The following is a 14346-nucleotide window of genomic DNA, read 5'->3' as shown; positions in this document are numbered from 1 at the left end:
AAGTAATGTGTACTAGCTGCTTCCAAAAAATGTTAAAATGTTGACCTGACCCTTAATTAGTAAGATAAAAACTTAAGATTTGAAAAGCATTACAGTTGAAACATTAATTAAATAGCACACTAAGTAAGATCACTGGAAATGTGACAACCATCAACAGTGGTTAAATAGCATAGACAGCCTCAAAATAACTGGGGAGTTGCTACTGAACTAAAACTTTGTGGTATGCAGTTATAGCATAAAGTTAGGGCATTTTCTAGAATTCCTGAGTTTTACCAGCTCTTATCATCTCTTGTCATCAAATTCTAATGTTACTGCCCAATTACATGACTGATTTTGCTGTTACGGTAGTACTCCGAGGTGTTTTGTCCTGAAGTCAGTAATGCACCTAATCTTATATTTTAGGGTAAGGAAAGAGGAAAAGAAAAATAACCACCAGTTAAATACTAAACAGAAGTGTTTGATTCACTTATCTATATTCAACTTTTGAGTAATTTTGTCTTATTCAGTGATTTTTATGTCACATGCTGAATATATATCCCCTCCGGAATTAATCAAATGTATACAGGCCTCATTCTTAGGCCTATATACAAAAAGAGCAAATTAATCCTAAACCAGTAGATCTGCAAATATCATATAGGTGAGATCCCTTAAAAGCCACCAGTAGAAATGTATTAATTCATTTATCTACTCTCTGCAGGGAATAAGTTAATTCCATTGAAATTATTGAAGAGAAACTTTAAAATTTGTAAACACTTGCTAGCTCTAGTGAAATACTCTGAACACCAGTTCCTTTTCAGTTTCCATCTTACCTACTTTTTATACCTCTCAACATCACTCCTGATGGCCTACAAACACCTCAAATTTAGCATAGCTATAACCAAACTCATTTTCCCTGCCTGCCCCTAATCAACTTAGTTGTACAGACCAGAAACATATCAGAGTTCTTTTTGAGTCTCCCTCATCTCCAAGTCTAATTGGCCACCACCAGATCTTCTTGGTGCCATCCATTCTTTCAATAGACTTTTCAAAATCTTTTACAATCTGGTGTAAGTTTACATTTCTAGCTATCATCCCAATCTGCCACTGAAGTACTTCCTGCATACCACCTTGCCCCTGCTAATCCTCTTTCCTCCGAGCGCCCTTTCATTCAACACACAGTTCAAAAGTCACTCTCTAAGACTCTGTCTAACTCATCCCAGAGGTGCTAAGTGAAATCATTAACATGACATCTTTACCAATGCATACCAGCTAAATGTCATTCCTGCTTATCATGTCACATCATAATTATTTGTGTACATGACTGTTACTCTCACATTGCTGAGGCCAGCAATGGTAATTTATTCATCCCAGTCTCCACAGGGTGAAACCCCAATGCCTGGAACAGTGTGGGTGCTAGATAAGTATTTGCATGAATGGGTATGTATTGTAAATTGTGATGACTTACAAACTATTAAGCATATGTACCCCTATACAAATTGTCCCCAGAAAGCCTTGCTTTTTGTCTCATTTATTGCTGAAAGTCATTTTGGCTGCTTAAATTCTTCTTTTCAAAGTGTTTTTAACCTCTGTCAAAGGCAGGAGTGAACAGGCTTGGAGAGAAGGCCTGCACGCATTTGATATGTGAGGCAAAGAGTTGAACTTTTAGTGTGCAAACACTGTGACATCTATTTGGTCTTCATAGAGATCTTTTTAACACCTACTTTTGGGGGTGGTGGCGGTCTCAGGTGTGTCCCAGGTGGATGACATTTCTAGATAAGTGAGCTAAGAATAAAATTCCTAACCAAAAAGTAAACTGCTTCTATTTGAGGACAGGCACAGCTTAAAGGCAGACTGCTTCATTCTCAGCATTCTATAGTCAACTGTTCAAGATTATTCTGCTCAGAGACTGATCTGCATCATTACTATCAGATTTTAAAAACAGCCTGTGTTCCCACAGAAGATGTTTAGAACATAAGCATGGTTCTCACATTAAGAGAGCTGTAGATCAGACCTCACCCAAATTACTCCATTTACTCACAGACTGAAGAAGAGTTCCCTGTGCAAATACTTAAATTACTCACTCTGGAGATACATGTATCACCCTACTGGATAGCATAATAATACAAAAATACTATCTGCCTTATTCACACCCATTCTGTCATGAGTGGACAATAAATAAGAGTTTTCCAGAGGTACATGACAAGTGATAACATCACTTTTAGGGCTAACAGTATTTTAACATTTTCTCAGTTTTAATTTCTAATACAGTAAATATTTGACATATACAGCCCAAATAAACCCCTTGAAGGTCCTCAATAATTTTTTATTTTAATTTGGCCCTGAGATAAAAGAGTCTGAAGACTGCTAAGATGGACTGTTTTCTATAGCAAAGGCTGCAAAGACACCCACAAATCATAATTAATTCCAGTATTTTCACTTTTATTGAGAGCCTTATGGAAGGCTTTCGTGTTGTCATTCTTCCGTAAGATTGATACTTATTCAAGCTTCAATTTTTTTGTTTTCCTTTCTGCCCTACTGATTTCAAAGGGAAGCTCCATGTCTTCATAGTGTCAGGGTTATAACTCTGGATTTCTATCTTGGTTATGATTTTAAAAACAAAGTATTAAAAACTACAATAATTATAAGTAAATATATGAAATAGTGAAAAATGGTTAAATGCCCACAGGTACCATCCTGACTATACAAGGAACCACAATGTGTTTTAAAATGAATATAGACAGAGCAGTTAAAAAACATTACTGTACATCAGGAACTTAAAGTACTTTCATTTCTTTTGTAATGTCTTTGAAGTAAAGGCAGGGAAAGATGAAAAAAAATCGGGTTTCTTTCTTAACATCACTAGTTAAATAAGCATTGCTTTTAATGGAGCCCTTAGAGGAAGTGGCAAACAAAATATCAAAGCCAGTGAACTTATATACTACTATCATTTTATCTAGGTTACAGATTACTTATATCACTTTTGCACCAAGTCCCTGCAGTTTTAAATGCAAATCCATGAAACTCGATGAACATTCTTTAATCCCACTTAGTTCCTAAACTTCTGAAAGAGAATGGCCCTTACTTTTTGTCTTTCTTCTGTCATTACGTTTGGTATGCAGAAGATATTTAAAAGTATCTGTATATTTGATTGATTTGACTTGCTAGTTTCTTGTCATATTTAAGCCATATTGTATAAATACTTCCTTCATTTTACTGCTTATTAGTGTGGCTAAATACAGGAAAGGCAACCCATGGAAAGGTGAGAGTAATCTCACATGGAGGGCATGCATACTCCATAACAAACATACATGTTACCTGACTTTTCTATCTGACTGGCCACAGATAGCTTTGAAAGAGCTAAGAAAAAAGGGGGGATCTTAAGTGTAACCATTTCACTAGAACAGATTAAACAAATGTTAAATTATTTCCCTCCTAAACAAAATCAGTACAAATGATTTTTTAATACCATGCTAAAAATGATGTCAACTCAGTACAATTTAGAATCTGAGGGAAGACAACATGCTGAACAAAAACCAAAAACCACAATAAATCAGAGTTAATAGGGTATTCAAATACATCCTCAGAGATCTAGAGGAAGATTTTATGAAATGAAGAATATTTATTATGAAATAGGAACAAGTTAAGCATAACAATGAGAAAAATACATTAATTCATGAAACTAAAAACTTAAAAGATAGGACACTAGTGGAGTGCAGAACTGAAATAAAACTAGAATATGGAAGCCACATACAGAAGTTCTAACATATGTCTAAAAAGTTATCCATGGGGCAATAAAAGTACAGGTTAAAGAGGAAGAAATAACAGCTGAGGATTTCCAAAAACAGAATAAAGTATTAAGTTCTTAAAGTGAGTGACGAGGATACATTTGGTCAGTAGCATTCAGAGAGATTTGAATACCACAATTAACAAGCCTGACCTAACAGTGATATAGAGAAGTTTGCACCCAAGAGAGACTATATAGAGAAACCTAGAGTCTCTTCAAACACAAATGGTTTATTTATACACATTAGCCATAAATGGAATTTCAGTACATTCCCCCACAACAGATACCATACAAGGCCACATTCATTGATTACAACCCACTTATATTAGAAACCAACAGTGAAATAAGATCCCAAATCCTTATAACTAGAAACTGAAATCTTTACATCTAGGATTGCTTATAAATAATTCATGGATTGAAGATGTAACCAAAATAGACATTGCAAAGTACTTAAGACTAAATGATGATGAAGGCACTGCGTTTCAAAACCTGGTGAAATGGAGCCAAACTGTACTAAAAAAAAAAAAAAAAAGCCTGTGTAAACTCTACATATTACAAAGGTTAAAAATAAAGCAAGCATTCAGCTCAAGCCAGAAAAAGCACCAGATAAATCAACAAAAAGTACAAGGAATTCAAATAGTAATGAAAATGGGAGCTGGAAGGAGATAGTAAAATTTAAGCAATAAATAGTCTAATAAGAGATACAGTTTTGGAAATACGATGAAGGAAAAAAATCTACCATTTATCTGTAGCTACATTAAAAACATTCAAGAGTTGGCCAGGCACGGTGACTCACATCTATAATCCCAGCACTTTGGGAGGCCAAGGCGGACAGATTACCAGGTCAGGAGTTTGAGACCAGCCTGGCCAACATGGTGAAACCCCATCTCTACTAAAAATACAAAAATTAGCTGGACATGGTGGCAGGCACCAGTAATCCCAGCTACTCGGGAGACTGAGGCAGGAGAATAGTTTGAACCTGAGGAGGCAGAGGTTGCAGTGAACCAAGATCACGCCATTGCACTCCGCCTGGGCGACAGGGCGATACTCCGTCACACACACACACAAAAAATTCCAAAGTTGTTAATTTGCTTAGGTGCGATAGTATGTTTCCTTTAAGTGCTTATCTTTTAGAGTTTGATACTAAATTATGACTAAAACACCTGAGATTTGCTTCAAAATATATTGGGGAAGAAACAGAAATGAAATGAGAATGGCCATGAGCTGTTGATGATTATAACTGAATGATGACTACATGAAGGTTACTGTACTATTATGCTTTGGTGTCTAACATTTTCTATAATAAAAAGCCAAAAATAATACATATTTTAAAAGAAAATAAGCATTTAAGATTTTATAACTCTATACTAATAAATGTTTAAGCCTAGAAATAAGCATAGTAAAATAACACTTAGTGAACACATGATATGTGGTGTGTGCCAGTCTCTGTTCTGAGCCATTTACATGTATCAGTTCAATTTTAAACTCTAGTCTCACTATGCGATCTTGGCCAGTTACTTCACCTAAATGTGCCTTATTTATTCAACTTCAAATAGAGATAATACTGGTACCCATACCATAGGGTTACTGTGAGGACTAAGTCGGTACATGTAAATACCTATAAGAGAACATGGCACATAAAGCACAACCCATGTTAGTGATCACTAAAAACTGAATAAAAGAATGAGTTTTCCACCTGTTAGGGCCCACAAGTCCTGACCAAGGCTACATATGAACAGTAACACACAGAAGATTTAATGCAACGTTGATTTAAACAAACAAGGCTTAGCACCAGAATGGAAATGTATAGGCCAAGCTTGCTTATTTGAACTCTGATGCAAAAATGCCAATAAAAAGTGTCTAATAAAACCTAGTATATTAAAAGAATTAATTACACATCATGAAAAACTTATCCTAGTAATGTAGAGCTGGTGTTAAGCTTTTGATATATTACCAAAAGTTTATCAGTGAATTCAGGACATTTTTAGAGACATTTAAAAAAAAATCAATAGATACTGAAAAGCGTACAATAAAACAACACCCATTCATGACACCCCCCTCCAAAAAAAAACCACTTAGAGTAAAAATAGAAAGCATCCTCTTTACCTTTATAATTGTTATTTACCAGATGCATATTAGCAAACATTTTAATATTAAAAACATAGAGGCTTGAACATTTAAGATACATGATACTTGCTTTCAGTGCTAGTATGTAAGCCTATGTAGGTGCCAGCCAACACAGTAAAAGCAGAAGATAGAAGCAGCATAAAAGTTGAACAGAGGGAAAATTCGCATTATTGGCAGATAAAGATGTCAACTACCTACAGAATCCACAAACTATTAAAACTTACGCCGGGTTCTTCTGTTTGACCGGATACAATTTCACCATGTGAAAATCAGTAACTTTCCCATGTATGAAGTGAAACTAAACAGAAAATGTCGTCACAAAAGGAGGCCATTAATAGGAGTAACAAACTCTAAAGTACCTAAAAATTTACCAAAAATGAAATTGGCAAAGACTATAAAGAAGACTATAAAACCTAGTTAAAAGCTATAAAAGGCCTGAATAAATGGAGAAAAGACATCGTGTTCATGAAGAGAAACACTCAAGATTGAAAAGATGGTAATTTCCTCAGATCCATCTCTATATTCAGTGCAACCTAATCAAAATCCCAACAAAAATGTTTGTGTTCCTTAACAATCTGGTTTCAAAATTACTATGAAATAGGATGGAGTCAGGTGGAAGGTTAGAGTTATACCAGTAAAACATGAAAATTATATGTTTGAATCGCTAAAAACAATATGAATTAAATGTAGAGACAGCCAAGACTATTACAGAAACTTGCTTTATCAGATATCAAGACTTATTAAGGAACTGGGATACACATGGGGAGGTACAAAAAATAGACAAACAGAATAAAAAGGTCAAAATAGAGTTCAGAAATAGGCTTGCATATATAAGAATGTAGTACATGCTAAAAAGGAAGCTGATGTCAATGAGAAAAGATCACAATGTAAAATAAGAAATGCTGGGACAACTGGTTATCCAATGGAAAAATAACTATAATCAGACCCCTTCCTTACATCAAAGCAAAAATAAGACTCAGATGAATTAGACAATTAAATGTAAAAAAGTAAAATTAGAACATGTAGGAGAGTATCTTTAAAAAAAAAGGTTAGAGAAAGCATTCTCAAACAAGATTCCAATAAAAGTCAAAAATAAAAGATTTATCAACTTGATTACATCTAAACTATACTTCCGTATAACAAAATGACCACAAACAATGTTAAGAGAAATAGATTGGGGGAAAAAAACTCACAAGTACTACAGACACTGTAAAAATAACTCCTATATAAATTAATTTGAAAGAGGCAAACTTAGTAGAAAAGTGTTAATTAGGCACTTTCAGAAGAGGAAATATACTTGGTCAATATTCATAAAAAGACATTCAGCCTCCCTGGTAATCAAGGAAATGTAAATTAAAATCCTAGTAAGATACAGTCTTCCACTCATCAGATTGGCAAAAGTGTTTCAAGTTTAAAACAATGAGGAGAAGCAAGTATTCTCATGCTGGGAATAGTATGAACAGGTAACAACCACTTGGGAAAGAAATACGGCAGTATCTTTAAAACTAAAAATGGGCATACCTGGGACCCTAGCCCTTCTACTCAGTACCTATGCTAAAGTGCACAAATTCAAACAAGCTAAATGTCCATCTAGAAGGTAAACCTGGTATGCATGTAGCAGACGAAATAATGATGAAATAATGAGTTGAACTGAAATGTAGTGATATACCTAAATCTAGAAGGCTGTATCTACATGTGTAATAATTTTTACCTCTGGAGAGGCTACCTCTAAGGTTGGGGGGTGGTGGCTAAGGGGGACTTTGGTCTTATTTGTATTAAAGATGTAAAACATGTAATATTTTAATGTTATGTAACAATTTAGAAATGATATTTAAGTTTTTCAAAAAACAATGGGCACAGGGTGTCTCAACTCCAGTCTCATTTCTGCCACCAGCCAGCAACAGCATCTTGAACAATTCATTTAATCCATCTGTTTTCTCATCACTAATGTGGAAACTATGTTCCATCAGATTCTTGTGAAAAGTGGAGTTACCAACCTGGCCTGATGGAAATTTACTACCTTTCTAAGACTTTTTTGTGAAGCAAAGAGAACCATATTTATCTTTCCAAGGATTTCATAGAAAGTGCTCTCATTAGGAAAGTTCCACTTCAGTGCCAAAAATAATTACTTCATATGAAATTAATTGTGGAAATTGTCTGTTTGGAGCTATATATTTCCATTTTTTAATTTTTCATAATCTGTAAGTTCAATTTAACTATTTGGAATTGTTAAAAAAAATTCAGAGCCCTTCATCACTGGCTGCTTGTCCAATAACCTCTAGTTAAGAGGTTCTCTTTATTGTTTTTTCTATTGTACCACCCAACTCATCACCAATACCAAATCATCTTTAGCTCTCCCAAGTCTACTTTTGAACCTCTCATTTCCTATTAGATATCAAGCTAAACGTCTAATGAACCAATTTGGGATATTCCACTTCATAAACAAATGTCACCTTTATGCTAGCTTCCAAATCCCTCCCCCATCCAGCATTTCATTCATTCGTGTCTTTAGAATAAACGTCAAAACAGTCTACTTAGTTTCTATGAAAATACATGACAGTAATTTCATTTAAATATATTTGGTCCCTTTATACATCTGAAATCACATCTTTTTTTTTTTCTCCCCCAGGTATGGAGCAGTTTCAGCAGGAATGTTATGTGCCCTTACCACCCTGTCCCAGCAACTAGAGAATGAAAACGCTGTGGATGTTTTCCAGGTTGCAAAAATGATCAATCTTATGAGGCCTGGAGTATTCACAGACATTGTAAGTAGTGTGCTTATCTGTAAAACCTGTACTACATCAGTTGAAACTCAGACTCACAATTTAGAGCATGAGTTCTCAACTTGGGGTGATTTTCCCCCACCCAGGGGACATTTGGCCATGTCTGGAGACTTTTCTGCTTGTCACAACTGCAATTGGATGGCATCTAGAGGATACAGGCCAGAGATGCTGCTAAGCAAACCACAGAGCACAAGACACCATAGAATTATCTGGCCCAAAATGTCAGTAGTGCTCAGGTTGAGAAGCCCTGCTTTAGAGGATAGTATTCTCTGGTTATCTTAATGAACTATCAACATTGAGAATTGGTTCCAAGCTAACAGAGATCAAAAGAACATGAAGAAGGTATAGGTCTTGACTATAATGGATTCTCAAATGATTTTTTTTAAAGTTTCTTAGATAACATTTATGATGTTGCTGTTTCTCTAGTATGTTTTTCACAATTACCATTTTAATTGGTATTTCTACCTTACATGAAATGACTAAGCTGTTCTTTGGCTCAAACTGTCTTCCTCTTGTTTTTCAGGAACAATACCAGTTCGTCTATAAAGCAATGCTCAGCTTGGTCAGCACTAAAGAAAATGGAAATGGTCCCATGACAGTGGACAAAAATGGTGCTGTTCTTATTGCAGATGAATCAGACCCTGCCGAGAGCATGGAGTCCCTAGTGTGACTGGAATCCTGAAAGGGCACTTAATTTGTAAACTTCTGAAGACTGAGAACTTTTTTGAGGCCTTTTTTGCCAGACTCTAGGTTATACAATAACCCAGTTACTTTTTTACACTGATAAAAGTTTTGATATTTATTTTTTGCCATTTTATGTCTTACTGGTATCCTACTGAGCATTTGCACCTGTGTTCATTTCACACATGGAAACGCAAAGTTACCTAGTTTGCACTATATGATCAGTGTTACTGCCTATAATCTTACACAACAGCAAACCCTGATGTGACATTCCATCACAACGTACATGCTACTTTTTTTTAGTCCGATACAGTGAAGGTCTTTGTTATGACAGTGAATATTGCTTTTATTATTATTATTATTGCTAAAGCAGTTGCATTCTACTAGCAGGCAATGCTGTACTTTTCTTCAGTCCTCCTCTCCTTTTTTTTAGGCACTGTTCAATACTGTATGCCTTCTGTATTTTAATGGAGTGGATAGCATTGTTTTCTTTTACAGACTAGCAGGCTATTGGGAGCTAAAAAGGTCTGTTAATGTCATGGCCTTGAAACAGTTCCATTTATGCCAGTTAAGAGATCCCTTAAGAAGTTAGAAGGCTTAAGAACTGCTTCATGTGACCATCCCTTATTAGTTACAAAGTTATATTCACAGTTTTTTAAAAATGTGTCAAAATAAAGGATAACTCTGTATTACAGCTTTCACAGTAGCTATGTGGACAATGTGTGTTATTTCCATTTTGACTCTCCAAAATAGCTACATCCTAAAATCAGGGCTATCTTTAACAATAGCAAGATGGCAATATTATATACAACTCAGTTATGAGACCCTTTAGTTACTCTCCATTAATGCTTCTTAGTTTATAATACCATACCTCACAGTAGGTAGAAGAATGAAAACTACTGCAGGTGTGTAATTTTGAAACTAGTCCTCTAAAAATTCCCTATTACTCGTATAGCAATCTAATAAAAACTACCTACACAGTTACTATTCTTTTCTTTCCTTCTTTGCCAACTGTTTTATAATAAATCTCCTCTTAATTATATACATTCTTCTACTGAAGATTAAATTGGAAATACTGTATTAGCAAAAGTCTTGGGACTGTCTAAACTCCCACACATAGATAAATCTGATTTGGAGAGAGAATTAAAATATTTAATTAAAGATAATACCCACATTTTCAAGTTTTTAAAAGAGGGAGATGGCTTTGTATGCTTTTGTATAGTTCAGTGTCAAGAACAGATACACATCAGTAAAAGACACCAATAATCATTAGAGCTCAAGGAAGTTATTTAATGCAGCCTCTGGAGCCATATTCACCCTGCAGTGCATAATGGGAAAATTAGCAGCATTAATAAGAAATTTCAGTAGTGTTCGTTAGAAAAATAAGCTACTTACTGAGATCTGTTTCTTCTATTGCATGTTTGCTTTTGAGGGACAGCTTCTGTCAAAAGTGAAATCATCACCAGAACTGGGCCTGTTAAGAAGAATAGGGTTTTGTTTACTTTTTATGTCAATTAACTTCAACAAAAAGGCCATGCTGGCTGCTGTCATGCCATCTGGGTAGGCATTAAACATTAATGATGATCAGCACTGAGGTTCTATTTATCTTGAGTTGGCTTTCATAAAGTTTGTCAGAATGGTGCTGGAGGACCAGAATTGCTAAGGAGAAAGAAGCTATGGGCCAAGTTAAAGAATTTGAATGCAAAGTCTGGGTCAATAGAGTTTTCGTAAACTACATAACTTACCAGGGTTTATCTCATCTTCTCAATACACAGATTCAACAACATGGAATACTCTGCTTTTCAAGAGCTGTGTAAGCTAGTCTTGAGATAAGATGTTCAAGAGAGCATGCTAAGTTGCATGTGCTATAGATGACAGACACCTTTACAGCCCCTCCGCTCCCACCAGAGGTGACACAGGAAGCTCTGTAAAGTTCAAGTAAAGCTTGAACACAGGAACAGTACAACTGCCAGATGCTGAGGAGAATCAGGAAAGCAATGAGCTAGACTTTTTTTTTTAGTCAATTAAGTGGGTTATTTTAGTTGTATAGAGTATTGATAGGAGTTAACTCTTTTTAGTAGATGGCAAAGTGGGCTTGATGTTCAAAAATAATGTTCAAGTTAGGGTACATAGTCCCTTTCTCAGTGATTTTTTTCTTAATAAAAGTAAACATTGGTTCAAAGACAAATAGCAAGTATTCCCTCCTGTGCTATTTATAGAGGTCTCAATTCATGGAAAGGCAGACCCTCCAATGCAATTTTGTGGCTATTTCTTACAGTGGTTTCAGAATCACGATAAAACAGCTAGTAAACAGGAGAGAAACAACAAAAGAAAGAGTTTAGAAGTTCCCTGTGAGCAATCTGTGTGTCTCCAGCAAGCTTGAACCAAAGTCTCCATATCCTGACCCACCGAATTATAAACAATTCCTACTTGCCCATCTTGCCAAAGTGGTCCACACACACTTCGATGAGGACAATTGCATTTAGCAGGTCCTCATCCCTGCAAGAAACAGGGATGTCCTTGCAGACATCCCTGCAAGATCCTCACTATTATTATTCATGTGTTATTGGCAAAAACAGCTTGCATCTTTCCAGAGGCAGAGTTTCAAAGACAGGGTTTTCTTTGAGACATAAGCACATTGCTTACGTACATAACAAGGTTATTAACACTTGCACTCAGGGGAAAGGAAATAGCTATCGCAAATTAATGTGTGCTACTTTATAAAACAAGCTGTTTGTGTACATGAATTTAGCTCTAGGTAAGCAAAATGCACACAACATATAAAAATAAATTGCAATGATCAGACCAAATGGCTGTGCTGGACATCAAAGAAAAGACATGTTGTTGCCATCAGGAGAACTCTTTCTTACATGTGATAGCCAAGATATCTTCTTTAATATGAAAAAAGTTAATTTCTGAATTTCAGAAAGAATAAGATTAGCTAATTGGTCGTCCTAATTTTTATGCCTTTAGAGTTTTTAGTCTATTCAAGTAGAAGAGTCCAGCAAGGCCAAAGAAGGGTTATGGTGTTCAAGTTCTGGTTGCTGGAGTTTTTAGCCCAGAGTGACATATTGAAATCAGTAAATAATTATTTTATAATGACACAGCACAACTGCCTTGTTATGGATTTTTCTTAAATGCATATATACTGTATTTAAAATTAAAATATAGATACCAATTTACCAAAGATATATATTACTAATTCTAAGCAAAAATTAAAAAAAAAAACCCAACTCATAATTTAAGAATCAAAATGTAGTTTTGTCTTAAGAATTTAGCGGTTATACTGGAAATGCATTTTCAACTCCCATGTTCTAAAGTTTATGTTCAAATGGTGCCAGTGAATTTTTATATGAAGGAAAAATGCCTGCTTTTTTTTTTTTTTTAACAGATTTAATTTCACTTAATCCTTTGTGCTTTCCCTTAGTTGCCATTTAACACACAATCCTGGCTTTACTTATCTCTTGAAAGAAGGCATGCTACAAATAGGAAGGAATTGTAATAATGATATTTGGCCTCTACTTTGTCTTAGCTGTTAAACTGTTTTTAGTATTTTTGTTAAATATTTGCAAAGGGAAGCATTTTCTACAGAGGATAATTAATTTCAAGAAAAATATCTTGAGTTTTAAGAAATAAACATCTCCAGAAAAGGAGACAGTCAATTTTATAAAATGTCGCAACTCTCCAACATTTGGGGTAGTGACTCCTTTTTTGTTAGGACATTTGAAACTAGCAAGCAGCCATTGTTTCTAAAGAATTCTGCCTTCATGTTGACTCATGTTTCTTTCACTTCATTTTGAAATAGCTAAAAATCATTAAAACTGTAAATATTTTGTTGCTTGGGTAAGCATCTTCTGGGAACTTTGTATCTATGGTATATAATCATAGAATTTTATATTTTCATATAAAGCTAATTTTTTTCTAGTTTCACCTCCGTCATAGTTTTTTTTTCCTTTTTGTGGTGGATATGTGAATTCAACTTTCTGTGTATTGAAGTAGCAAAAACCATCTTTACATTCCAAAAGAATCCAACGTGTGTTATTTCTTTGAGGCAGTGATTGTGAAAGTTGGGTTTTCTTTTTAATTCCATTGACCATTTGTGCAATAGGAATTAGACATAATTAGTCACTGAATACATTCGTCACATTGACCCATTTGGAAAAAGTGTGTTTTTTTGTTTTTGTTTTTTTTTTAATATTTGTTCAGGGGGAGGGGTTTTGTAACCTGAAAATTTTCCCTTTTTCTTCTGTTTAAACTATATCAAATCATTCTATGATAGTGTTATTTAATATGTAAATTGTATTGCTATACATAAAATAAAGTATGGTTTTTGATGTATTCAGTAGTGCTGAGCATTTCTATGAAAATGTCTCTATCCAATAAAATCAGGTTACTAGTCTCCCTTAACAGATCACAGTAATACCCACCAACCCTCTGGTCTGAGTTTTCATGGTAGTAAAATGAACATTGGTAGTCATCTTTACACAGGCAGCAAACCAAAAAGAATGGTCTTTGCTGGGTTGATTTATCAATGTTCTTTCTCCTTTAAAGAGTAAACAATGACATTTTTACCTTCTTATCTAAGGAATCAAACTTTATTTGGTTTATGACTCCGCTGCTAAGTTGTGAACAGATTTACTGTTTTCTCTAGTGTATCAACTAGATTTGTAACAGCTCTTTTAATACTTAACTATGTAGGATGAAGGATATATCCTGGTAAGACTTCTGGAAAATCTATATGTGTAGGATCAGTACAACTGCTTCTACTTAACAAGGACTTTTGACATTTCCAAACAGGTATACAAGTCCCAAACTTGGCAGCTTTGGCCTACCATTCTGTCTTAATTTTAGTGGCTCCACATTGGGTGCTCAATTCTTCCTACCCAAGGCCCCAGTTTTTCTTACCATAGAGATAAGAGCTGATACTTCACTCTTGCTAAGTCATGAGGAATTTAAGAAACAGTGTGTGAAGAGTATGGGGAAGAATGACTG

At 35.0% G+C, this 14346-nt stretch overlaps 1 protein-coding gene across 2 annotated transcripts in view; it reads left to right on the top strand.

Moving 5' to 3' along the window:
• The window catches only part of PTPRG (protein tyrosine phosphatase receptor type G), a 743582-nt gene extending 729890 nt beyond the window's left edge, over positions 1–13692 (top strand). For both annotated transcript variants that reach the window (XM_023200598.2, XM_023200591.2), the window contains 2 exons: positions 8520–8655; positions 9197–13692. In XM_023200598.2, the coding sequence (XP_023056366.1) occupies positions 8520–8655; positions 9197–9343 (283 nt within the window). In that variant the 3' untranslated portion in view covers positions 9344–13692. The remainder of the gene's footprint in view (positions 1–8519; positions 8656–9196) is intronic.
• Positions 13693–14346: the final 654 nt, after the last annotated feature.

Source organism: Piliocolobus tephrosceles, chromosome 2, assembly GCF_002776525.5.
Source record: "Piliocolobus tephrosceles isolate RC106 chromosome 2, ASM277652v3, whole genome shotgun sequence".
Lineage (NCBI taxonomy): Eukaryota > Metazoa > Chordata > Mammalia > Primates > Cercopithecidae > Piliocolobus > Piliocolobus tephrosceles.
Note: the sequence above shows the minus strand (reverse complement) of the source record. Positions and strands in the feature narration are given on the sequence as shown.